Source organism: Eptatretus burgeri, chromosome 11 (genome assembly GCF_056783735.1).
Source record: "Eptatretus burgeri isolate ZD-2024b chromosome 11, Ebu_testis_v1, whole genome shotgun sequence".
Lineage (NCBI taxonomy): Eukaryota > Metazoa > Chordata > Myxini > Myxiniformes > Myxinidae > Eptatretus > Eptatretus burgeri.
Window position 1 is genome coordinate 42974830 of NC_140971.1, and position 18717 is coordinate 42993546.

Genomic DNA, 18717 nt, shown 5'->3' on the forward strand with positions numbered 1-18717 from the left:
TAGTGACAGTTGTGGAGAAGGTGGTTGTTGTGAAGGCGGTGGTGGTTGTGGTTGTTGTTTTGGAGGAGATGGTTGTTCCAAAATAGAGACAGCAAAAGAATAACCGCTAACTGAAGATTCACAGCCCTGCACACGAATAAGTGCCCGTTAAACATCGGTGGGGAAAACCTATTCTGAACACTCACTTAGACATAACTGATCAAAAGGACCTGTATGGTGTTCTGTGAATTTCCACAACCGTAACACTACCCCCTCCCATTTTTACCGACTCGTCCCGAGTCGTCAAATTTTTGTGTGCCCTCATGTGCAAGTTTCTCCAAGTACGATTTACCTCTGGATGCCTGAGTGCGACATTTGGTGTATCTGTGTCCCAAAAGTAAATAACCTACGCGCTGAGTAACTAATTAAACAAACTCACTCATACAGACGACTCAACTATAATCGCCGGAGCTACGACAAATATGCAGGGGGAGCAACTCATGTACAATGTACCCTTAACCTTATAAATTTACACTAAACCATGGCCCAGGACTGATGGACTCTGGGAAAAAGGGCACATAGCAATGTCAACGGTTTTTCAGGTGGGTGAGTGCTCAGCAGCTTGAAGGCAAGACGTCTTCGGGGCCATGTTCAAAACGGCCCCCTTCTGGTATGTTCTTCCTTCTTTTTGTTTGTTTCTTCAGCTGCTGAAGGCAACTCACCCCAACCCGGCAGCTATGCGCCATCCCACAGGCCATTTTTGAAGCAGGAAGCCAGGCTGCCCAAATGCAGTCTCTGGCTCATGAAACAAATGCAGGTATGAACATTGAATGTGGCCAGCTGCCCAATGCAGCCTTAGGCCTCCCCCTTGAAATGAGCGCAATTAACACAAAACGGTGCACGGGCTGCACCAATGCAGTCCCCGTGTGCGGCTGCCTGCTGGGCAGTCTCTGCAGAACACTGGCTGGGCAATGACACAAGCAAACAAAAAAATGAATGGTGCACGGGTTGCATCAATGCAGTCCCCATGTGCAGATGGATGGATGCAAAATACAGTGCACATGCTGCTCAATGCAGTCTCCGTGTGTGGCTGCCTGCAGGGCAGTCCCTGCAGAACTTGCGCGATGATCCTGGTGCACATGGTGATGGATGGAATGGGGAAAATACAAAGAAGGGCTAGCAGGCATAGGGTCAAGGCAGAGGCAGGCAGACAAGGCATAGCAAGGCCGACACAGGCCGCTGTAGCAAAACACAGGCCAGCAGGTGAAGCTGGCCAGCCTCTGGGCTCGTTCTGGAGGTGTGTGGAGGGAGTGCGGTGGTGCCCGCCGGTCTGAAGGCGGGCTCGGACCTACCCTACTATCGCCCTCCCAACCTATCGCCTTTGCCAGTCTCTGTCCATACCCACTCCCTTAATTTGCAAAAAACCCAATTTAGCCCCATATTAATTTATTATTATTTTCCCCCTTTTATAATTTGTTACCCTAACCCCCTTTATCGTCTGTCCGGCTAACCTCTCGTGTCACCCAGGCTACTCTGAACCCCCACGCCCCCTTCCTGGAGGGGAACAAGGGAGAGCTAGCGTCTTGTCTTGAGGCCCAATCAAGCCTCAGAATGGCCTCCTTCGATCTCAGCGATCTACTTTACCATGGTGAGTCCAGCGGACCGCAACGAGGGAAGGGATGGATGGTGCGGAGGGGTACACTTACCTATCTACCCTAACATTTTTTAAACTTTTAACCACCCGGGGGCTTTCCAAAAGCGCCTGTCGCTTAAACTATTCGTTCTATCAAACAAGATTCCTGTCCCTTCAAATTTGGGCCTTGCCCTCAAATTTTCCATTTGTGCCCTTGCACGGTCTCATGGCTGGATGCATGGCTCCCTTGGCAGGAACTACCCTCTGTCGATTATCCAACTATGGCACCCCCGAGCCCTGCCTACTGTCTCCGAGCCTACCAGCTCCCGAAGGTTTGGGGAGTGCCCTCCCTGGCTACTCCCCCTCGATGCTCACGTGGCAGGCTGGCGCCACAGGCTCCTTCCCCGGGTGCCCGTGCCCACGACTGCCCACATGGCTCTTGGCGCCATGGGCCCCGCATCATGCGGGCCCACCCATGCCCACAACGCTATCCCGCCGCCCCCCCCTTGGGCCCTTGGCCTACTAACCCGGTGTATCCACGAAGCGATACTCGCCGTTCACTGCCACGCTCCCAGCCATCAACAGGACTTCTGCACCCCCTCCAAATGGGTTTCGAGCCGACATTCGCACCAACAGCAAAACGACCTCCATTTTGTCAATTTGACTAACCCACCAACTCACATTACACTGACCCCGGGTTCTCTTTGGGGGGGAGGAGTGATTCCCACCCATCACTCATCGCACCATGCATACCACATTCGCTCCATACACACAGGCCCGCTGGCCCTCACTCCCTCATCAAGTACATTTTCCATTCTCTTCTCACACATCGCTGAACACTGCCATTCTTCTTCCCAAATCCCTCAACTACCTCGTGCACCCACGACATCCCTTACAATATAGCACATCCTTTTAACACGACGTAGCTAAGCTACGTCCCCTCTACACATTCAAAGTCTGTTTCTGTCTCCAAATCCAAAAATCCCATACTCTAAATCTAAACTGAAATTCCTCAAACGAACCATTCCACGGGTACCATGAGGACTTGTCCCTGCCCCATGAAGCCGGTCTAACCAAGCTAACCCTCCCCTCCCGAGCTAGTGCCATCCTGTGCCCAGACAAGGGGGTCTTCCACCCCTTGCCCAGGGAATCCTGTCGACTCGAAATGGCAAGGCTTGCTTTGCTCCATTTGCGCACCAGCGCAGCAATTCACAAACCGCGCTCTTTTCGCGAGACGTCATGGCAGCTGTTCGAGCTTCGCGCTCCCCGTCCCTTCTTGGACAGTAACATCCGGCAGGGATTCCCCTCCTGCGGGTTCCAAACATGCAGCCACGACGTCACCCTGCACATCCCAAGCAAGCCTCGCGTTTTGAGGGGTTCCCCACGCGAGCACATGTGCTCTCCCCATGGAGCTTTACACGCATGCTCGCCTGGAGAACCCATCCGTTCCAAATTCACAATCCCAGCCTACCTTCTGTCCGTCCACGGGATCGGCTAACATCCACCGCGGGCGTTTCCGGACCGGATTTCACTCGCGCAGGCGCGCACGTGGCGGCCTCGTGCGAAGCACAGCACGGACCCCACGCGCTGCCGTGCGAATCCGGCATGGTCCTCGAAATAGCTACGACCACTACTCAGCCTTTGTCCCTCGTCTGGTGCAGTCTTCGTCGCAATTCCACGCATGCACCCTCACGTGCCATGATGCTCACACACCTCGCCAGGACACTCTCACTCGGGCACGCGGTTGCGTGTTCCCGCATACCGACCGCCATCTCCCTTTCACACCATGACCTCACACATGCGGTTTCTCATACACGGTGTTTCCCTCACACACAGCCTTTCACCCACGCAATGTGCGCGTTTCAGCACGCATTCCACCACACTCGGAAACACACACACCGGGACTACCACAAGGGGTCCCGGGGCCTCCATACCCCCAAGCTCCGCATGTACCCGTCCACAGCACTCGACCCTCCCAACTCGCTCGGCACAACCGGACTCACCTCGTCGCGATCCGCTTCAAGGGGGCACATTCCCTACCCTCGTCCCTGAAGAAGGCTATCCTGCTGATCGCACCGGGTCCCGGGACATTCCCCAAGCTCCCCCTCATTGTCCCTCGCTAACTCTATGTGTGTGCTCTTCTTTAGTTTCGTCTTTATCGTATAGTTTCTCCTCGACCTTCTGCGTTTTTATACATTTTATTTATGCTGTCTCTTCGTTTCTTCCTGGATCTTCGTCTCCGTTTCCTCCGTCCCTTGCTTTATTCTCTCCCTCATCTCTACATGTCTCGTACACGTCTGTCACCCCATAAAATTTTTCCCACTCTGTTACCGTCACTCTCTCTGCCGTTACGAGTCTCGTCCAACACGTCTCCCGAATTATTATGACCTCCCCTGCCTCCATTGCGGGGCCAACACAATCCACACTCCCACCCCCCCCCCATCTTGTTCGCTGCAACACGTGGCGCCGCCATTTTGAGCTCAGTCGTCCGCAATTGCCATTATGCCCTTCGTGCCCGCCTGCAGGCTTCGCCCCATGCTCTGCGTTTCGCTCCTGAATGCCTGCATCTTCGCATCCATACAGTCCATTTTGCTTTGTGTGCTCCTTTTCATTTCTCCCATCAATGCCTCAAACATGTCTCACGTCAAATAACCCCGTGGCAGTCGATTCGCCCTTACCGGGTGCGGATCCGCCGGGGACCGGGGAAGGAATTTGATGGAGGGGGGGGTGGGGGATATCAAAAGCCGCCACCACCCCCACGCCCATTTATAGTCAACCTGCATGGCAATGTCCTGCACGGTGATCTCGTCCTGGGCCACTGACTAACATTTCTACTTCTAATCCACCCTGCGCCTGCTCACCTTGCGCTGCCATTTTGCGTAACGGAAATAATTTAAAAGCTCGGAATTTGATGGAACCGGAGGGTCGCCTCACACACCCTTGATCCGGTTCCGTTAATTTGGTTTGGAGGCGGGATGGATTTGAATCCCACTCCTGACACCAGTGTTATGGTTCTCCACCTGTTCGGCGTGCGCGCGACCGCTTTTAACTAATCGCAGCCGCGCGCCAACGGGACGGGCAATCCAATTGTAGCTTTCTGGATCAATGCCGAAACCAAGCTCCGGGTGTGTTTTTACCACACCGTAAATTAGCCAACTCTTCTGTCCACGCGTGACAGGGTCAGATCGCCGAATTGTCGATTTACCTAAGTATGCGTGCAGACAGAAATGCCGGGAATTTGCACCTCGATGGAGCCTGCACGAAAACAAGCCGTTCTTAAGCAGCTCGTTCCGTTTGCGATTTGCCGAGCGGTGTATTATGGCGAGGCCCCGGACTTGATTATCTTATCGGCAATTAAAAAGCCAGTTAATATTCCGTACGTAATAACGGCAGTCAATGACAGGAAAGGACGCAACGAACAGGTCAACATTTAAACAGACATTTATTTCACACACGACATATGCATTGAATGGGGGAATGGGGGCAGGACACGAGTAGAAAAAGACCTACAGCTGTTGTCTGATTATTATCCACATGCACTTAACCAGTTTTACGAAGGGACAAGGCACCACAGACTTCCATTCAAAGACCCCAGAAAAGAAAGGAAGAAAACGACAGTGTCCGTGGATCTTTGGGACTCTGTTCGCCGGGTCCGCCTCTGTTCTCCAGACCCCAGACCCCACTGCTGGTCAGCATCTCCTCTCTCCACCTCCACTCAGCCCCTCACTCAACAACGACCTTCTTTTACGACTCTTCCAACCACTCTACAACTCCCTTGAAACCACCCTCTACAACAACTCCCTTCAACAACTCCACTGGCGTCAACCCACGCCTCCTTTTAATAGCCACGGAGCCTCGCCCCTCTCTTCCCGGCGCGCGAGGGAATCTTCCAGAAAGGGCGTTTTCCCTTGGTGAATCGGGCCCTTTCCACTGCCGTTGCCTTTGCCATAGCTTTCGTTCTTATCCACTTTTGGAGTGTTGAGATCCACCGCATTGGTTGGCGGAGATGTTATTCGTTGGGGGGGGGGGGGTGTTGTCTGTGGGGATTGTGACGGTTGTGGAGAAGGTGGTTGTAGTTTTGGAGGTGGTTGTTCAAAAATAAAGACAGCAAAAGAATAACGGCATACTGAAAATTCACAGCCCTGCACACTAATAATTGCCCGTTAAACATCGGTGGGGAAATCTATTGTGAACAAGCACTTATCGACATAACTGATCTGAAGGACCAGTATGGTGTTCTGTGAATTTCCACAACCGTAACAATATATACATAAACATACATACATGTGTGGAAATTGTGGTGGACCCAGCAACACGGAGAGACCACAAGGGATGGACTGCCTCAGGTTACTCGCCGGACTCATCAGAATAGAAAGCTGATGCACGCGAATAACTTTGTGACGTGGCAGGTCACTAAATCGACCGCAAACGCCAATAACTCGACCGTGTGATTTGGGATCCTCCATACAAAACCATTTACCTAAATCACGTAATTTCATACCAGGGAACACGCCTTTGGTAGTACTTGCTTTAACCAGATAAGATGCAGCCAAGCACGTACAGCCTACAAAAAAGATCGCTGAGAAATAATGTCCCAACGAAGCGAGGGTGGGGGCCATGCTGGACCAAATGGAAAAAAAAAATACAAAAACGAGCTTGGAAAATTTCTAAATAGCACATTTAACAAAAAACGAGGACAGTTATGTAGCATAATGGATGGGATTGATTGGTATGTACAGCAGGGAAAGCAAGGAATTTGAGGGGTGGCAAAAGATATGCAATCTTACAAAGCAGACAGTTATCCTATATACCTTCCAGTCTTAATTTATGCTCGAACAGGTAGGCGCGCACGCACGCACACCTTGGCATGGCTCTGAGCTCCTCACTTTACATGGGGCCACGATCTTAATTTATGCCAGAACAGGTACACAGGAACGCACGCACACACGCACACACGCACACACCCCTTGGCATGGCTCTGAGCTCCTCACTTTACATGGGGCCACGATCCCTGGCCCTGATCGAGAATTCAACATCGAATTGTAGCGGACTTCTCACAGTACCCTGGATCCCTCCACGAGCCACAACACACGTTCGGGCTCCATGTCAAGTCCTCCAATCGCCCATCCCACATCCCCCCTCCTCGTCCCTTGAGGTTTCGTTACGGTTTAATAACTGTGTGAGGGCAGTTAGGATGGTCACAGAGCAGGACACCCATACGGGCATGTTCTCTGTGAAAGGTGGTGGTAATTGCATTGCTTGGGGAGCTGTTGATCGCCACGTGGCACCCAGGGTAGTGGCCAGCGCCATGTGGTGCTTGAAGTGGAATGGTGAATTGCAGTGAGGTAGGAGCGTGAACGGTCGTGGGAGTATTTTCCCTGTGTGTGGAAGGCAGGAGCGGTGTAGATGGTGAAATTTGGGGAGCTCGATGAGGTTTGAGGTGAGGGGATGATTGAGAACTGGCATGCACATTAGTATGGATAATGGTATCCAATCGTGAAGGAACAATGTACTGTCGGCAGGGAGCGCTTGCAGCGTGAACCTGCTAGAAGTGCTTGTAGTGTAACGTGCGTGCTTGCCTGGCTTGTCTGCGATAAAGGGGGAAAAGGTTAGAGATTGAGGGATGATACAGGGGATGGAAAAAGACCTAGCGATGAGAACACCACAACGCAGTTCATCCCATTTAACCACGAGACATGAGGGGAAGACTAACGATAACGAAAACCAATTAAATAACTGCCTTGGGATCACTGCATGTTGTGTGCAGAACCACAACAATATGAAGTTTCAGATTTTTCAGATAAAGATTTCAAATAAACCAATTATGGCTGGAATACCACTTCACCAATTACATCATTGTTATCCCTCTGTATGGCCCATGGGGAGTTGATGACTTATGCCAAGTTTCAATTTTTATTTTTGTTGAGTAGTTTTGAAGAAAATGCCCAAATTTTTACCTTTAATCAAATTTGGTTGCCATACCATGTGAGCTGACAGAGTGAGCAATAAAATAGTCTCCATGGGGAGTCCTCATTTTTTAAAGCTTTGCATCAATAAGACAAGCAGTTGCAGGAAAAAACCATTTTTGAAAGTGAAAACACACACACAGAACTACACTTGTACCACAAAAAAGGCCTGCGTACCGTACTGGCCTTGTTTGAGCAGCTCTGTGAGACGGACCCCACGATTGAGCAACTGCTGCGTTGACGCATCTAGGTCAGAGCCAAACTGCGCAAAGGCGGCCACTTCTCGGTACAGCGCCAGCTCCAGCTTCATGGAACCAGCCACCTGAAGGAGAATCGTGGAGTGAGAATCATTGATGACCGCAGATGCCTTGGACATGTTATGTTAAACTTCACAATCTCCCATGGATAGGCAAATGCTGCATAACATGGTCATGGTACCAGATTGGTCGATTATTTCTCAATAATTTTACACAAACTTATTCCACAATGGTATTTCCTTTCATTTTGCTCATTCACACAGACAAGTGGTCTCGAAAAGCCTTGCTTTCCACGGTGTTAAACTGAGCAAGGTGTGAGGTAGGGGCACCAGCTCAGAAGGGAGAGCAGTACTCCATCAAGCTGCGCATGAAAGCATTGCAGGTAAAGACAAGCTCAGGCTTGCCAAGGATGCCGAGGTCAGCATTTGGCTTTGGAGGCCAATTTTGAAATGTGGCTTGTCCAAGAGAGATCAAGGCTAAGAGTGAAACTCAAGGAGTTTGAGTTACTGAACCTCTGCGAGAGGGTTGACAAAATCAATGCGGTGTGCGGTGTGGTCCTTTCGGAAAGAGGGACTTCTCAGGATTGAAAGATGTATTCCGAGTGTTTGCGATTGTCAATTTAAAACGCATGACAGAAACCATTGCCTGGAATGTTCGCCGAATAGGTGCGCAATCAAACGTTAATCCAATCAATAACAATCCACACTCACCAATTACATCAAATTCATTCCTTTCAATCCTAAATCATATGTATATGAGGTCATGTCAAAATGCTTCACGGAAAGGCACACAGATTGCCTTTCCAGAAAAGCACGTACAGGGCCGATTTTACATTGAAATTTCAGTTCACCGATGAAAATGGCGGGAACATGGCTGTGGACAGGGAATACCGAATACAGCGTCAGTGAGATTACGTGTTCGGCACTGGCAAAATGTAATGTGCTCGGAGTCATGCTGATGAGATCCGCAGCTTGTTTTAAATGCTATGCTGTACCTCGATATGATAACATACATGTTGAAAAACTATTTACATTTCTAATTTATCTGAAAGGTCACCCCACAAAGTAATTCAAATAATATGCACAAAATAGCTCATTAATATTCATAACGCTGTAAGTACAGTAGCAAGCTATGCCTTGTGGGTATCAGGGAGGTGTTGACACCTCCATTGCGCTGACAGTTCTGCGAACAAGCATACTTTATTTTGCTTCATCTTGTACTCCAAATCGACCGATCCATGAACGAAAGATATTAAATAAACAAATAAATAAAAATGAGAACATTAGCCAATTTGACTTGCACTCCACATGGATTCAGGCCCCCCTAACAAACTGACGCCAACGTTGTCGGAGGGAATGAAAACCGTCATTCTTGTTACAAAAACAGCTAAAATTGATGAAAAAGCGGCCAAAATTGAAACCAACACAGTAATTACGGTCGCAATAGCAAATATAACCGAAACAAACACGTTTATTCTACACGCAAGAACTGTCGTGACGGACACAAGAACGGTCAATCCCGAAATAGATTGGTGGGGAATGGAAGCAACATCGGTTATTTCCGTCTCGAAACGGCGGAGACTGAAGCGAAAGCGATTCATTCCGGTTACCATAACGTGGAAAACATGGCGGCTTGAAAAGTTCTTGAAGTTATGGTAAGTTAACTTTAACGTCGTCTGCCTTGAATATATCATGTCTTAATGAAAACCCGTTTGTGGTATGGGATATTATACAAGCAGCGATAAATGCGCCCTCTTGACGTAATGTGTGGCTGACATTTCGTGTAATTCGTGCCCCCGTGCTGCAGCGATCAGTGACGATTGATAGTTTATATTTGCAAGAGGTAAAATTTGATAGTAATAATAAATTGCAAATTCCAATAAAATAAAGTTAATATGAAGTAAAAACTGTAAAAAGATTCCATACACAATCCCCTATGTTGAACTGGGCATACACAACTAGCGATCCTTCACTCGGGGGCTCGAAATACAGGCAAACCAAACATCACCACAACAAAATTCGGTTTAATAAATTATTAAAACTACATCAGGTACGACCCACTATATATTATCTATATTACATTTATGTTTGAGGCACAAGCACTAAAAATTTACATACCGTAACAGGTCGTTCTACTGCATCCACCATCTTGTTCGCACTGCAGTAACCTGAATGAATGCATTTTGTTTCGCGACGGAACTAACCAATCTTGCTTCCATTCCCTACCGTTCTATTTTGGGATTGACCGTTCTTGTGTGTAGAATAAACGTGTTGGTTTCGGTTATATTTGCTTTTGCGACCGTAATTAGTGTTGGTTTCAATTTCGGCCGCTTTTTCATCAATTTTAGCTGTTTTTGTAACAAGAATGACGGGTTTTCATTCCACCTGACAACGTGGCATCCGTTTGTTAGGGGGGCCTGTGGATTTATACACCGAAAAATAGGGCACAAAGATAATTATATACATCAAGAAAGTCAAATTAAAAGAAAGGATACTCACTTATGAAACAATTTTGGGGACAATGTTTAAACAACACAGACATGCAGCATATGTGGTGTAAATCTTTTTGGGGGGGGGAGGGGGGAGATAACCTGCAAACAAGGAACAAAGTAATTACAGACGTGTTGAGTTTGCATATGCACAATTATCTGGAAAGTGGAATTTTCCATGAATGTGTCAATGGATATGCTTCCATCCACGTTGGATGCCAACCCACTGTGAATAGAGCGAGGGGGAGAGGGGAGAGGGCGAGAAGGCGAGAGGGGAGAGGGGGAGAGGGGAGAGGGCGAGAGGGGAGAGGGGAGGGAGAGAAGGCGAGAGGGGAGAGGGAGAGAAGGCGAGAGGGGAGAGGGAGAGAAGGCGAGAGGGGAGAGAGGGGAGAGGGAGAGAAGGCGAGAGGGAGAGGGGAGAGGAGAGAAGGCGAGAGGGGAGGGAGAGAAGGCGAGAGGGGAGGGAGAGAAGGCGAGAGGGGAGGGAGAGAAGGCGAGAGAGGAGGAGGGAGAGAAGGCGAGAGAGGAGGGAGAGAAGGCGAGAGAGGAGGGAGAGAAGGCGAGAGAGGGAGGGAGAGAAGGCGAGAGAGGAGGGAGAGAAGGCGAGAGAGGAGGGAGAGAAGGCGAGAGAGGAGGGAGAGAAGGCGAGAGAGGAGGGAGAGAAGGCGAGAGAGGAGGGAGAGAAGGCGAGAGAGGAGGGAGAGAAGGCGAGAGAGGAGGGAGAGAAGGCGAGAGAGGAGGGAGAGAAGGCGAGAGAGGAGGGAGAGAAGGCGAGAGAGGAGGGAGAGAAGGAGAGAGAGGAGGGAGAGAAGGGGAGAGAGGAGGGAGAGAAGGCGAGAGAGGAGGGAGAGAAGGCGAGAGAGGAGGGAGAGAAGGCGAGAGAGGAGGGAGAGAAGGCGAGAGAGGAGGGAGAGAAGGCGAGAGAGGAGGGAGAGAAGGCGAGAGAGGAGGGAGAGAAGGCGAGAGAGGAGGGAGAGAAGGCGAGAGAGGAGGGAGAGAAGGCGAGAGAGGAGGGAGAGAAGGCGAGAGAGGAGGGAGAGAAGGCGAGAGAGGAGGGAGAGAAGGCGAGAGAGGAGGGAGAGAAGGCGAGAGAGGAGGGAGAGAAGGCGAGAGAGGAGGGAGAGAAGGCGAGAGAGGAGGGAGAGAAGGCGAGAGAGGAGGGAGAGAAGGCGAGAGAGGAGGGAGAGAAGGCGAGAGAGGAGGGAGAGAAGGCGAGAGAGGAGGGAGAGAAGGCGAGAGAGGAGGGAGAGAAGGCGAGAGAGGAGGGAGAGAAGGCGAGAGAGGAGGGAGAGAAGGCGAGAGAGGAGGGAGAGAAGGCGAGAGAGGAGGGAGAGAAGGCGAGAGAGGAGGGAGAGAAGGCGAGAGAGGAGGGAGAGAAGGCGAGAGAGGAGGGAGAGAAGGCGAGAGAGGAGGGAGAGAAGGCGAGAGAGGAGGGAGAGAAGGCGAGAGAGGAGGGAGAGAAGGCGAGAGAGGAGGGAGAGAAGGCGAGAGAGGAGGGAGAGAAGGCGAGAGAGGAGGGAGAGAAGGCGAGAGAGGAGGGAGAGAAGGCGAGAGAGGAGGGAGAGAAGGCGAGAGAGGAGGGAGAGAAGGCGAGAGAGGAGGGAGAGAAGGCGAGAGAGGAGGGAGAGAAGGCGAGAGAGGAGGGAGAGAAGGCGAGAGAGGAGGGAGAGAAGGCGAGAGAGGAGGGAGAGAAGGCGAGAGAGGAGGGAGAGAAGGCGAGAGAGGAGGGAGAGAAGGCGAGAGAGGAGGGAGAGAAGGCGAGAGAGGAGGGAGAGAAGGCGAGAGAGGAGGGAGAGAAGGCGAGAGAGGAGGGAGAGAAGGCGAGAGAGGGAGGGAGAGAAGGCGAGAGAGGAGGGAGAGAAGGCGAGAGAGGAGGGAGAGAAGGCGAGAGAGGAGGGAGAGAAGGCGAGAGAGGAGGGAGAGAAGGCGAGAGAGGAGGGAGAGAAGGCGAGAGAGGAGGGAGAGAAGGCGAGAGAGGAGGGAGAGAAGGCGAGAGAGGAGGGAGAGAAGGCGAGAGAAGGCGAGAGAGGAGGCGAGAGAGGAGGCGAGAGAGGAGGCGAGAGAGGAGGCGAGAGAGGAGGCGAGAGAGGAGGCGAGAGAGGAGGCGAGAGAGGAGGCGAGAGAGGAGGCGAGAGAGGAGGCGAGAGAGGAGGCGAGAGAGGAGGCGAGAGAGGAGGCGAGAGGAGGCGAGAGAGGAGGGAGAGAAGGCGAGAGAGGAGTGAGAGAAGGCGAGAGAGGAGGAAGAGAAGGCGAGAGAGGAGGGAGAGAAGGCGAGAGAGGAGGGAGAGAAGGCGAGAGAGGGAGAGAAGGCGAGAGAGGGAGAGAAGGCGAGAGAGGGCGAGAAGGCGAGAGAGGGCGAGAAGGAGAGAGGGAGAGAGGGGCGAGTGAAAAAGAAAAAGAAAAAAACAAACAAACAAACAAACAAACAAACAAACAAGAGTTGAAGAGACCATCAGATGCTTCTAACTTGAGTAATGCAAGTTCAGTCCATCTGCAAAATGATTTTTGAAGGGCACACGACATTTGACCATGTATTACATATTTTAAGTATGAAAGTTCATATTTGTATTTCAATCCATAAATGTATCAACTTTGCTTGAAATCGAGTGATTCACAAATCATTATAATATCAGATGTTAAATGAAAGGTCACTTTAACCTTTGGCCTTTTCAACCCAAAATGTAATCAGTTAATCTTTGAATTACACTTCATTGTTATAGCAAATTCAGTCAACAATCCCACCATTGGTTTACATGTTATTGCAATGGAAGCACACATGGACAGACAACCACCCTAAAAATGCCTCTGGCAGTGGTGGCATTAAAAAAATAATAATAAACATCGATACAAATGCAAAAAAGTTAACTACTGAATCATATTGATAAGAGTTTAAAGAAAGGCATTGTGCACAAACAAGGCCAGGCTTTCAATGTTGGAGAAATCAAAGAAAGAACAGATACTTAAAACAAAGCAGCAACCCTGGTAGCTCCTTCACACTGCAGAGGACTTTTTTGGAAAAAGCCAGAATGGCAATTTTATGGTTGATTCATGGTTAAGTATTCCTCCAAGGGCAACTGGATGGAGGTAGGGATGTTTGACAGGTTTGTATGAGACTACAGGTCCTTTATTTGTCAGACAAACTACATTCCAGCAATTCTGGGAAAATACAACACCAACATGGACAAAGCCAAATAAAAAAACGAAACGCATTAAACAGGCCAGAACAGTACCCTGGAAGCAAACTCAAACATGCACACGGTTCGAAAGAAGGGCGCGGGGGCGGGGAGGACCTATCAAGGCAGTAAGTATTACAAAATATTTACTATTTAATCACAGAAGGCAGATACGTGCAAATCGAAACTCTCTGAATTTAACAGGTCAGGCACACAAGTTCTTCTTCTTCTTCTTGTATATGGCAGCTCAGCTGCCGGGTTGCTATCATTTTGTCAGGGCACGACTATGCCGCTGATGCTGTGCCACTATACCAGTAGACTGGTACTCATCTCGCCAACCTCGGAAGGATGACAGGCCGAGTCAACCCCACCTGGTGTTAATTCAGTAGCCAATGGGGCTTAAACTCAGGACCCTAAAATCCCAAACCAGCCATCCAAACCACCAAGCCAACACCAGGCTTATGCACACATTATTCTGGTGGGTAAGGGAGAGCGAGCTTATCATATAGGCAACATGAAGAAATGACAACACTGGGCAACGAGGGATCTCTTTCGAGACTCACGGCACCGATGAAGAAAAGCATAGCATGGACTGGAAAGTTTTGCGAGCACCTAACCAAAGGTATTCCAATACAGTACCGATCATACCATCACCCACACAGGTGCTGTGCCAATAACAATTGCACATTATGACTGCTACGCAGAGGTGTAAACACTAAAAGAAAAAAAAAAACCATGTGACAAAGTCTACAGGTAAAGCTTTGGCTGCTTAATTTGTATCCATCACTGAAATGAAGAATCAAATGTTATAATGCTATTTACAAGAGCTGAATTAAAATTCCATAATTTTTGCCTTGTTTTTCTTTCCATTTTATTTTTTTCCTTTATGCAACAATCTAAGGTGAGTGGAGCTTGCATTTAAGTCACATGGAAGACAAGGACATGAGGAAACATCACTTTTAAAAAATGAATTACAAGGACATGTGTGGACAGTGTACAAACTAGTGGTAGACAGGATTTGAAACTATTCCCTCAATCATGAGCAGAGGGGTTCAGATAGGAAACAGACAGATGAACAATAGATCAAATAAATGAAACCAACAAAGGGGTCAGAGAAGATAATAAACACGCAGACGGATCTCAAAAAGGACTTAGACATTCAGAAAATTCTGATTCAGATACAGTGGAAGTTCTCGTGTCTAATTTGCATCTATCTATAATTCCAGGAGAGAGAGAGAGAGAGAGAGAGAGAGTGTGCGTGTGCGTGTGCGTGTGCGTGTGCGTGTGCTGTTTCTCGACAACCTCTGGTTCGATCTAATTGAAACTTGCCAGGTATATTGCTGGGGACCTGAGGATGTGCCTTTTCAAGGTTTGATATTAATCGGACAAGTGCTTCCCAAGTTCTGGCCATTTATTTACCAAACCAATGGGAAGACGCGTTGTTGCGTGTGCGTGGCCGATGGGGAAGGGAAGCACAGCCACGTTCCCCATTACGGGTTACAACGTACGGGCTTCCGGGAGTGATGACTTCGTGTATTCTAATAATTTCTCGATTTCTTATGCGCATTTATAGATAAACACAATGCCCCAAGTTATGATTGTTTTCATATTAGACGGTGCATAAATTTCGGTAACAGAGTGCTGGTACTAGTCATTATAATCAGCTCTATGGAATGATTTTCAACCCCCCCCCCCCCAACACCCCTGAAATTTTTTTAAAATGTTGTTTAATCTAACCATGCCCCTGTTCACATACTTTTCAGTAACATTTCTTTCACGGTTAAAATACCTGCTTCATGGCCTTGGTCTGAGCAGCAGAACCCACACGGGATACTGAGAGGCCGACATTAATGGCAGGGCGGATGCCTTTGAAGAACAGCTCAGTCTCGAGGAAGATCTGGCCCAGAAGAGAAGATCCAGTCAGAGAAGTCACAATGGATTGCAAACTACATCAAATAAAAACCAAGACTGGGCAAAGGCAGACCTGGCCATCAGTGATGGAGATCACATTGGTAGGGATGTATGCTGACACATCACCAGCCTGAGTCTCAATGACAGGAAGGGCAGTCAACGAGCCACCTCCAAAGTTATCATTCATTTTGGCCGCTCGCTCAAGCAAGCGGGAGTGCAGGTAGAAAACATCACCAGGATAGGCCTCTCGGCCTGGTGGACGGCGCAGCAACAAAGACATCTGCCGGTATGCCACCGCCTACCAGGGAACAAGTCATGAGCATTACAAGCAACTGTGTTGAATGACAATAATTGGCCACAAAATCACCACCCAACAGAGGCAACAATACAGGTGCCCACCTGCTTGGAAAGATCATCATATATGATGAGCGCATGTTTGCCATTGTCACGGAAGTACTCGCCCATGGAACAGCCGGAGTAGGGAGCCAAATACTGCAAAGGAGCCGCATCCGAAGCAGTAGCAGACACAACAATGGTATACTTCATGGCATCTATTGGACAAAAGGAAAAGGTGATTGGGACTCAAACAGAAACAAAGTAATGACCAACACATTACAGTCACTCACCCCTCCAAGCAAAATACAGCAGTATCCATCTTTGCCAATCTCAAGAAGATAAGCAACTGATAATGTACCTGGAATATCCCCTTGAAGAGAAAACCCACAATTTCACTTTGACCCTTCATTTGGACCAGTAGGAATGGCTCTTCCCCTGACCAAAAAAAACCCCCATTTTTTGCCAGTTTCTGCGAGCGGTTCTGCTTCTGGAGCTGTTGAGGGTCAAAGTTACCATATTTTTGGCCAGATGGAGTCTCAAAGCGAGCATTTCAAAATGGCCGCAATCTGTTTAAGCTCCATGGGGAAATGTCCTTATCTGCATTCCTCAGACCGTGAAGGACTTCATCCGACGTGCTCTGGAATATGGCTCACTTCTTAGGGCTGGTGGTTCCCAGTGTGGCAATAGAGGCCAAACACTTGTGTTATTAGCATCTCACAGCAAATGATGATTCTTAGGATACGTTGCTCAATCAGTATGGACAGGTTTAATGGCCTTAAAGTCTTTGACAATTCTGGTATCCCCATTAAGGTTGACACAGCGATTGCAAATTCAAATTTCCAAGAGTTTAATGCAGTACAAATGTTTCATGCAACAATGGAATAAACCACAATAATAAGAATGGCACCTTGTTTTTCAGTTATTCCATTGAATATTTCATCAATACATGTATACCTACAGGCAAAATAGATGAGCTCAGCATGTCCTACCACAGAAGCATTCGAAGTTGTACTTTTTGCAACATCAATCACGAGCTTCTGTCACAGCTCTTAACAGAATAAAGTATTTAAAAAAAACAAAAAACAATAACTAAAAAATTGCTACTTTTCCAGTCCACAGATTGAAACCTGGCAACAGCCTGGCCACTTTCCTCCTAAAAAATAATTCTGTGAACAGTCCAATTCATGAAAACATCACATACTCCAGGTGTTCTTTGTATTTGCTTCAACACTTCATATTTCTCCTTTGCAGACTTGCACAAGCCGTTACATTTGATGATGTATGCTAAATTACTGTTCTTCTTAGCCATTAGTGTCAGTTTATCAGCAGATTTTGTCACAGCATCAATGTCCGTCTTCAGACGTTTCTAGTAAGATTTCAAATCAGGCGTTTCTTCAAACTTCCTTTTTCTTGCCTCAGCTGGGTTACTTTCTTTTGCATGCTTTTTATCAAGACATAGTTGGTATTTTCTAAATCTAGGGTGGTTAAAAGAATACAAAAAAGTCAACAAGAACAGCACTCCCAGTAGAAAGCATATCTCCATGAAGCTGAACAGCTTACATTTCGTATCGCACTGATAGGCCGGATCTGTTGACCTGAACCAAAATACAATTGGTTGCTCGTGTCATCGAACACATCCACAACTTTTTGAAATACTGTAGTACTAGCATAACCCGCGCTCTGCGCGACATGTTGGAGTGGGTGTGTTTGAGAAAGGAACTGATGCAGAGTATCAGTAGTAATTTTACTTTAATGCAGTAAGTGGAATACAATTTCACCGTTTCAGAACCATTTAGTTACTTTTTTTGTACCATGCACATCAGATGGTCTTTGAGATAATATAAGCCGAATATCACGTCACTCGAGCGCAGAACAAAGTCGAAGATAGCACGACACGAAACCACAAACTCGGAAATAATATACAAGATGTGATGACACACACACACACACACACACACACACACACACACACACACACACACACACACACACACACACACACACACACACACGCACACACACACACACACACACACACACACACGCGCACACACACACACACACACACACACACACACACACACACACACACACACACACGGATCTGGGGGTGGGGGGATTCGGACGATTGCTTCAATCACTGTCCGTAACCAGTTTGGGTTTTCGCACCCTACTCTCGACAGCCAAATGTTAGATTCGGCGCCACCCGAACTAACGCCATCTCCGGGGTTATAACGCCAGCTGGTTCGGCACAATTCTCGGGTTACGAGTCTCGAATAGACCCTGGTTACAGACTGGTTTTGTCAGAGACCGAGCAGAGTCTACCAATCTAACCATTTTGGTTTTTATATCCAAATTGAGCGGATCGTTCCTCGACGCGGCACGAATTAATTCAAAGCGGCAACTTCATACGATTCAGCCAGATTTTTGGGGGAAATCGGGGAAGACGACAACGCAAAGCGTTCACTACAATGTTATAATTAATCCATAATCCGTTCTTAACTAGGGAGCTATGAATTACGGGTTTCGAAGGGAATTCTAGCGAGATAAACCTTAAACAACATGCAAACAAGACATGGACAGCATGCAGACAAGACAGAGTACTTGGTGATGTTTCCTGGACGAGAGGAAAGTGTCAAACGCACGAATGTGGCTCGTGACAAGCCGATGTCGACGGATTCGAGCCCCAAGCTCGAGCACACCACGTGGCAAGATGGCGGCGTCGTACTCATTCTTCTCAAGGCACCGCTTGCGCACACCCTCCTCAGCGAGTTCTGACCTCTCGTAATGTCGACTGCACAAGACCATCAGGTCAATGGTGGGTTTCAGCTGGTTTCGCACAAGGTCCAGCATACAAGTCCAGGCCTGGCCTGTTCACCAGACCAGGCCAAATCGAGGTGTTGGGCTCTGTAGGCTGGGTCCATGGGATTCCAAGACGTCGTCGAGCCATGAGGTGAGTAGGGACAGTCAGAGG

At 48.6% G+C, this 18717-nt stretch overlaps 1 protein-coding gene across 1 annotated transcript in view; it reads right to left on the bottom strand.

Annotated features, from left to right (window-relative positions):
• The window catches only part of ATP5F1A (ATP synthase F1 subunit alpha), a 79871-nt gene that overhangs the window by 19715 nt on the left and 41439 nt on the right, over positions 1–18717 (bottom strand). Inside the window, exons 7-10 of the mRNA XM_085846255.1 lie at positions 15807–15958; positions 15481–15705; positions 15286–15393; positions 7756–7900 (exon numbers count right to left, since the gene is read on the bottom strand). Of these exons, the coding sequence (XP_085702381.1) occupies positions 7756–7900; positions 15286–15393; positions 15481–15705; positions 15807–15958 (630 nt within the window). The remainder of the gene's footprint in view (positions 1–7755; positions 7901–15285; positions 15394–15480; positions 15706–15806; positions 15959–18717) is intronic.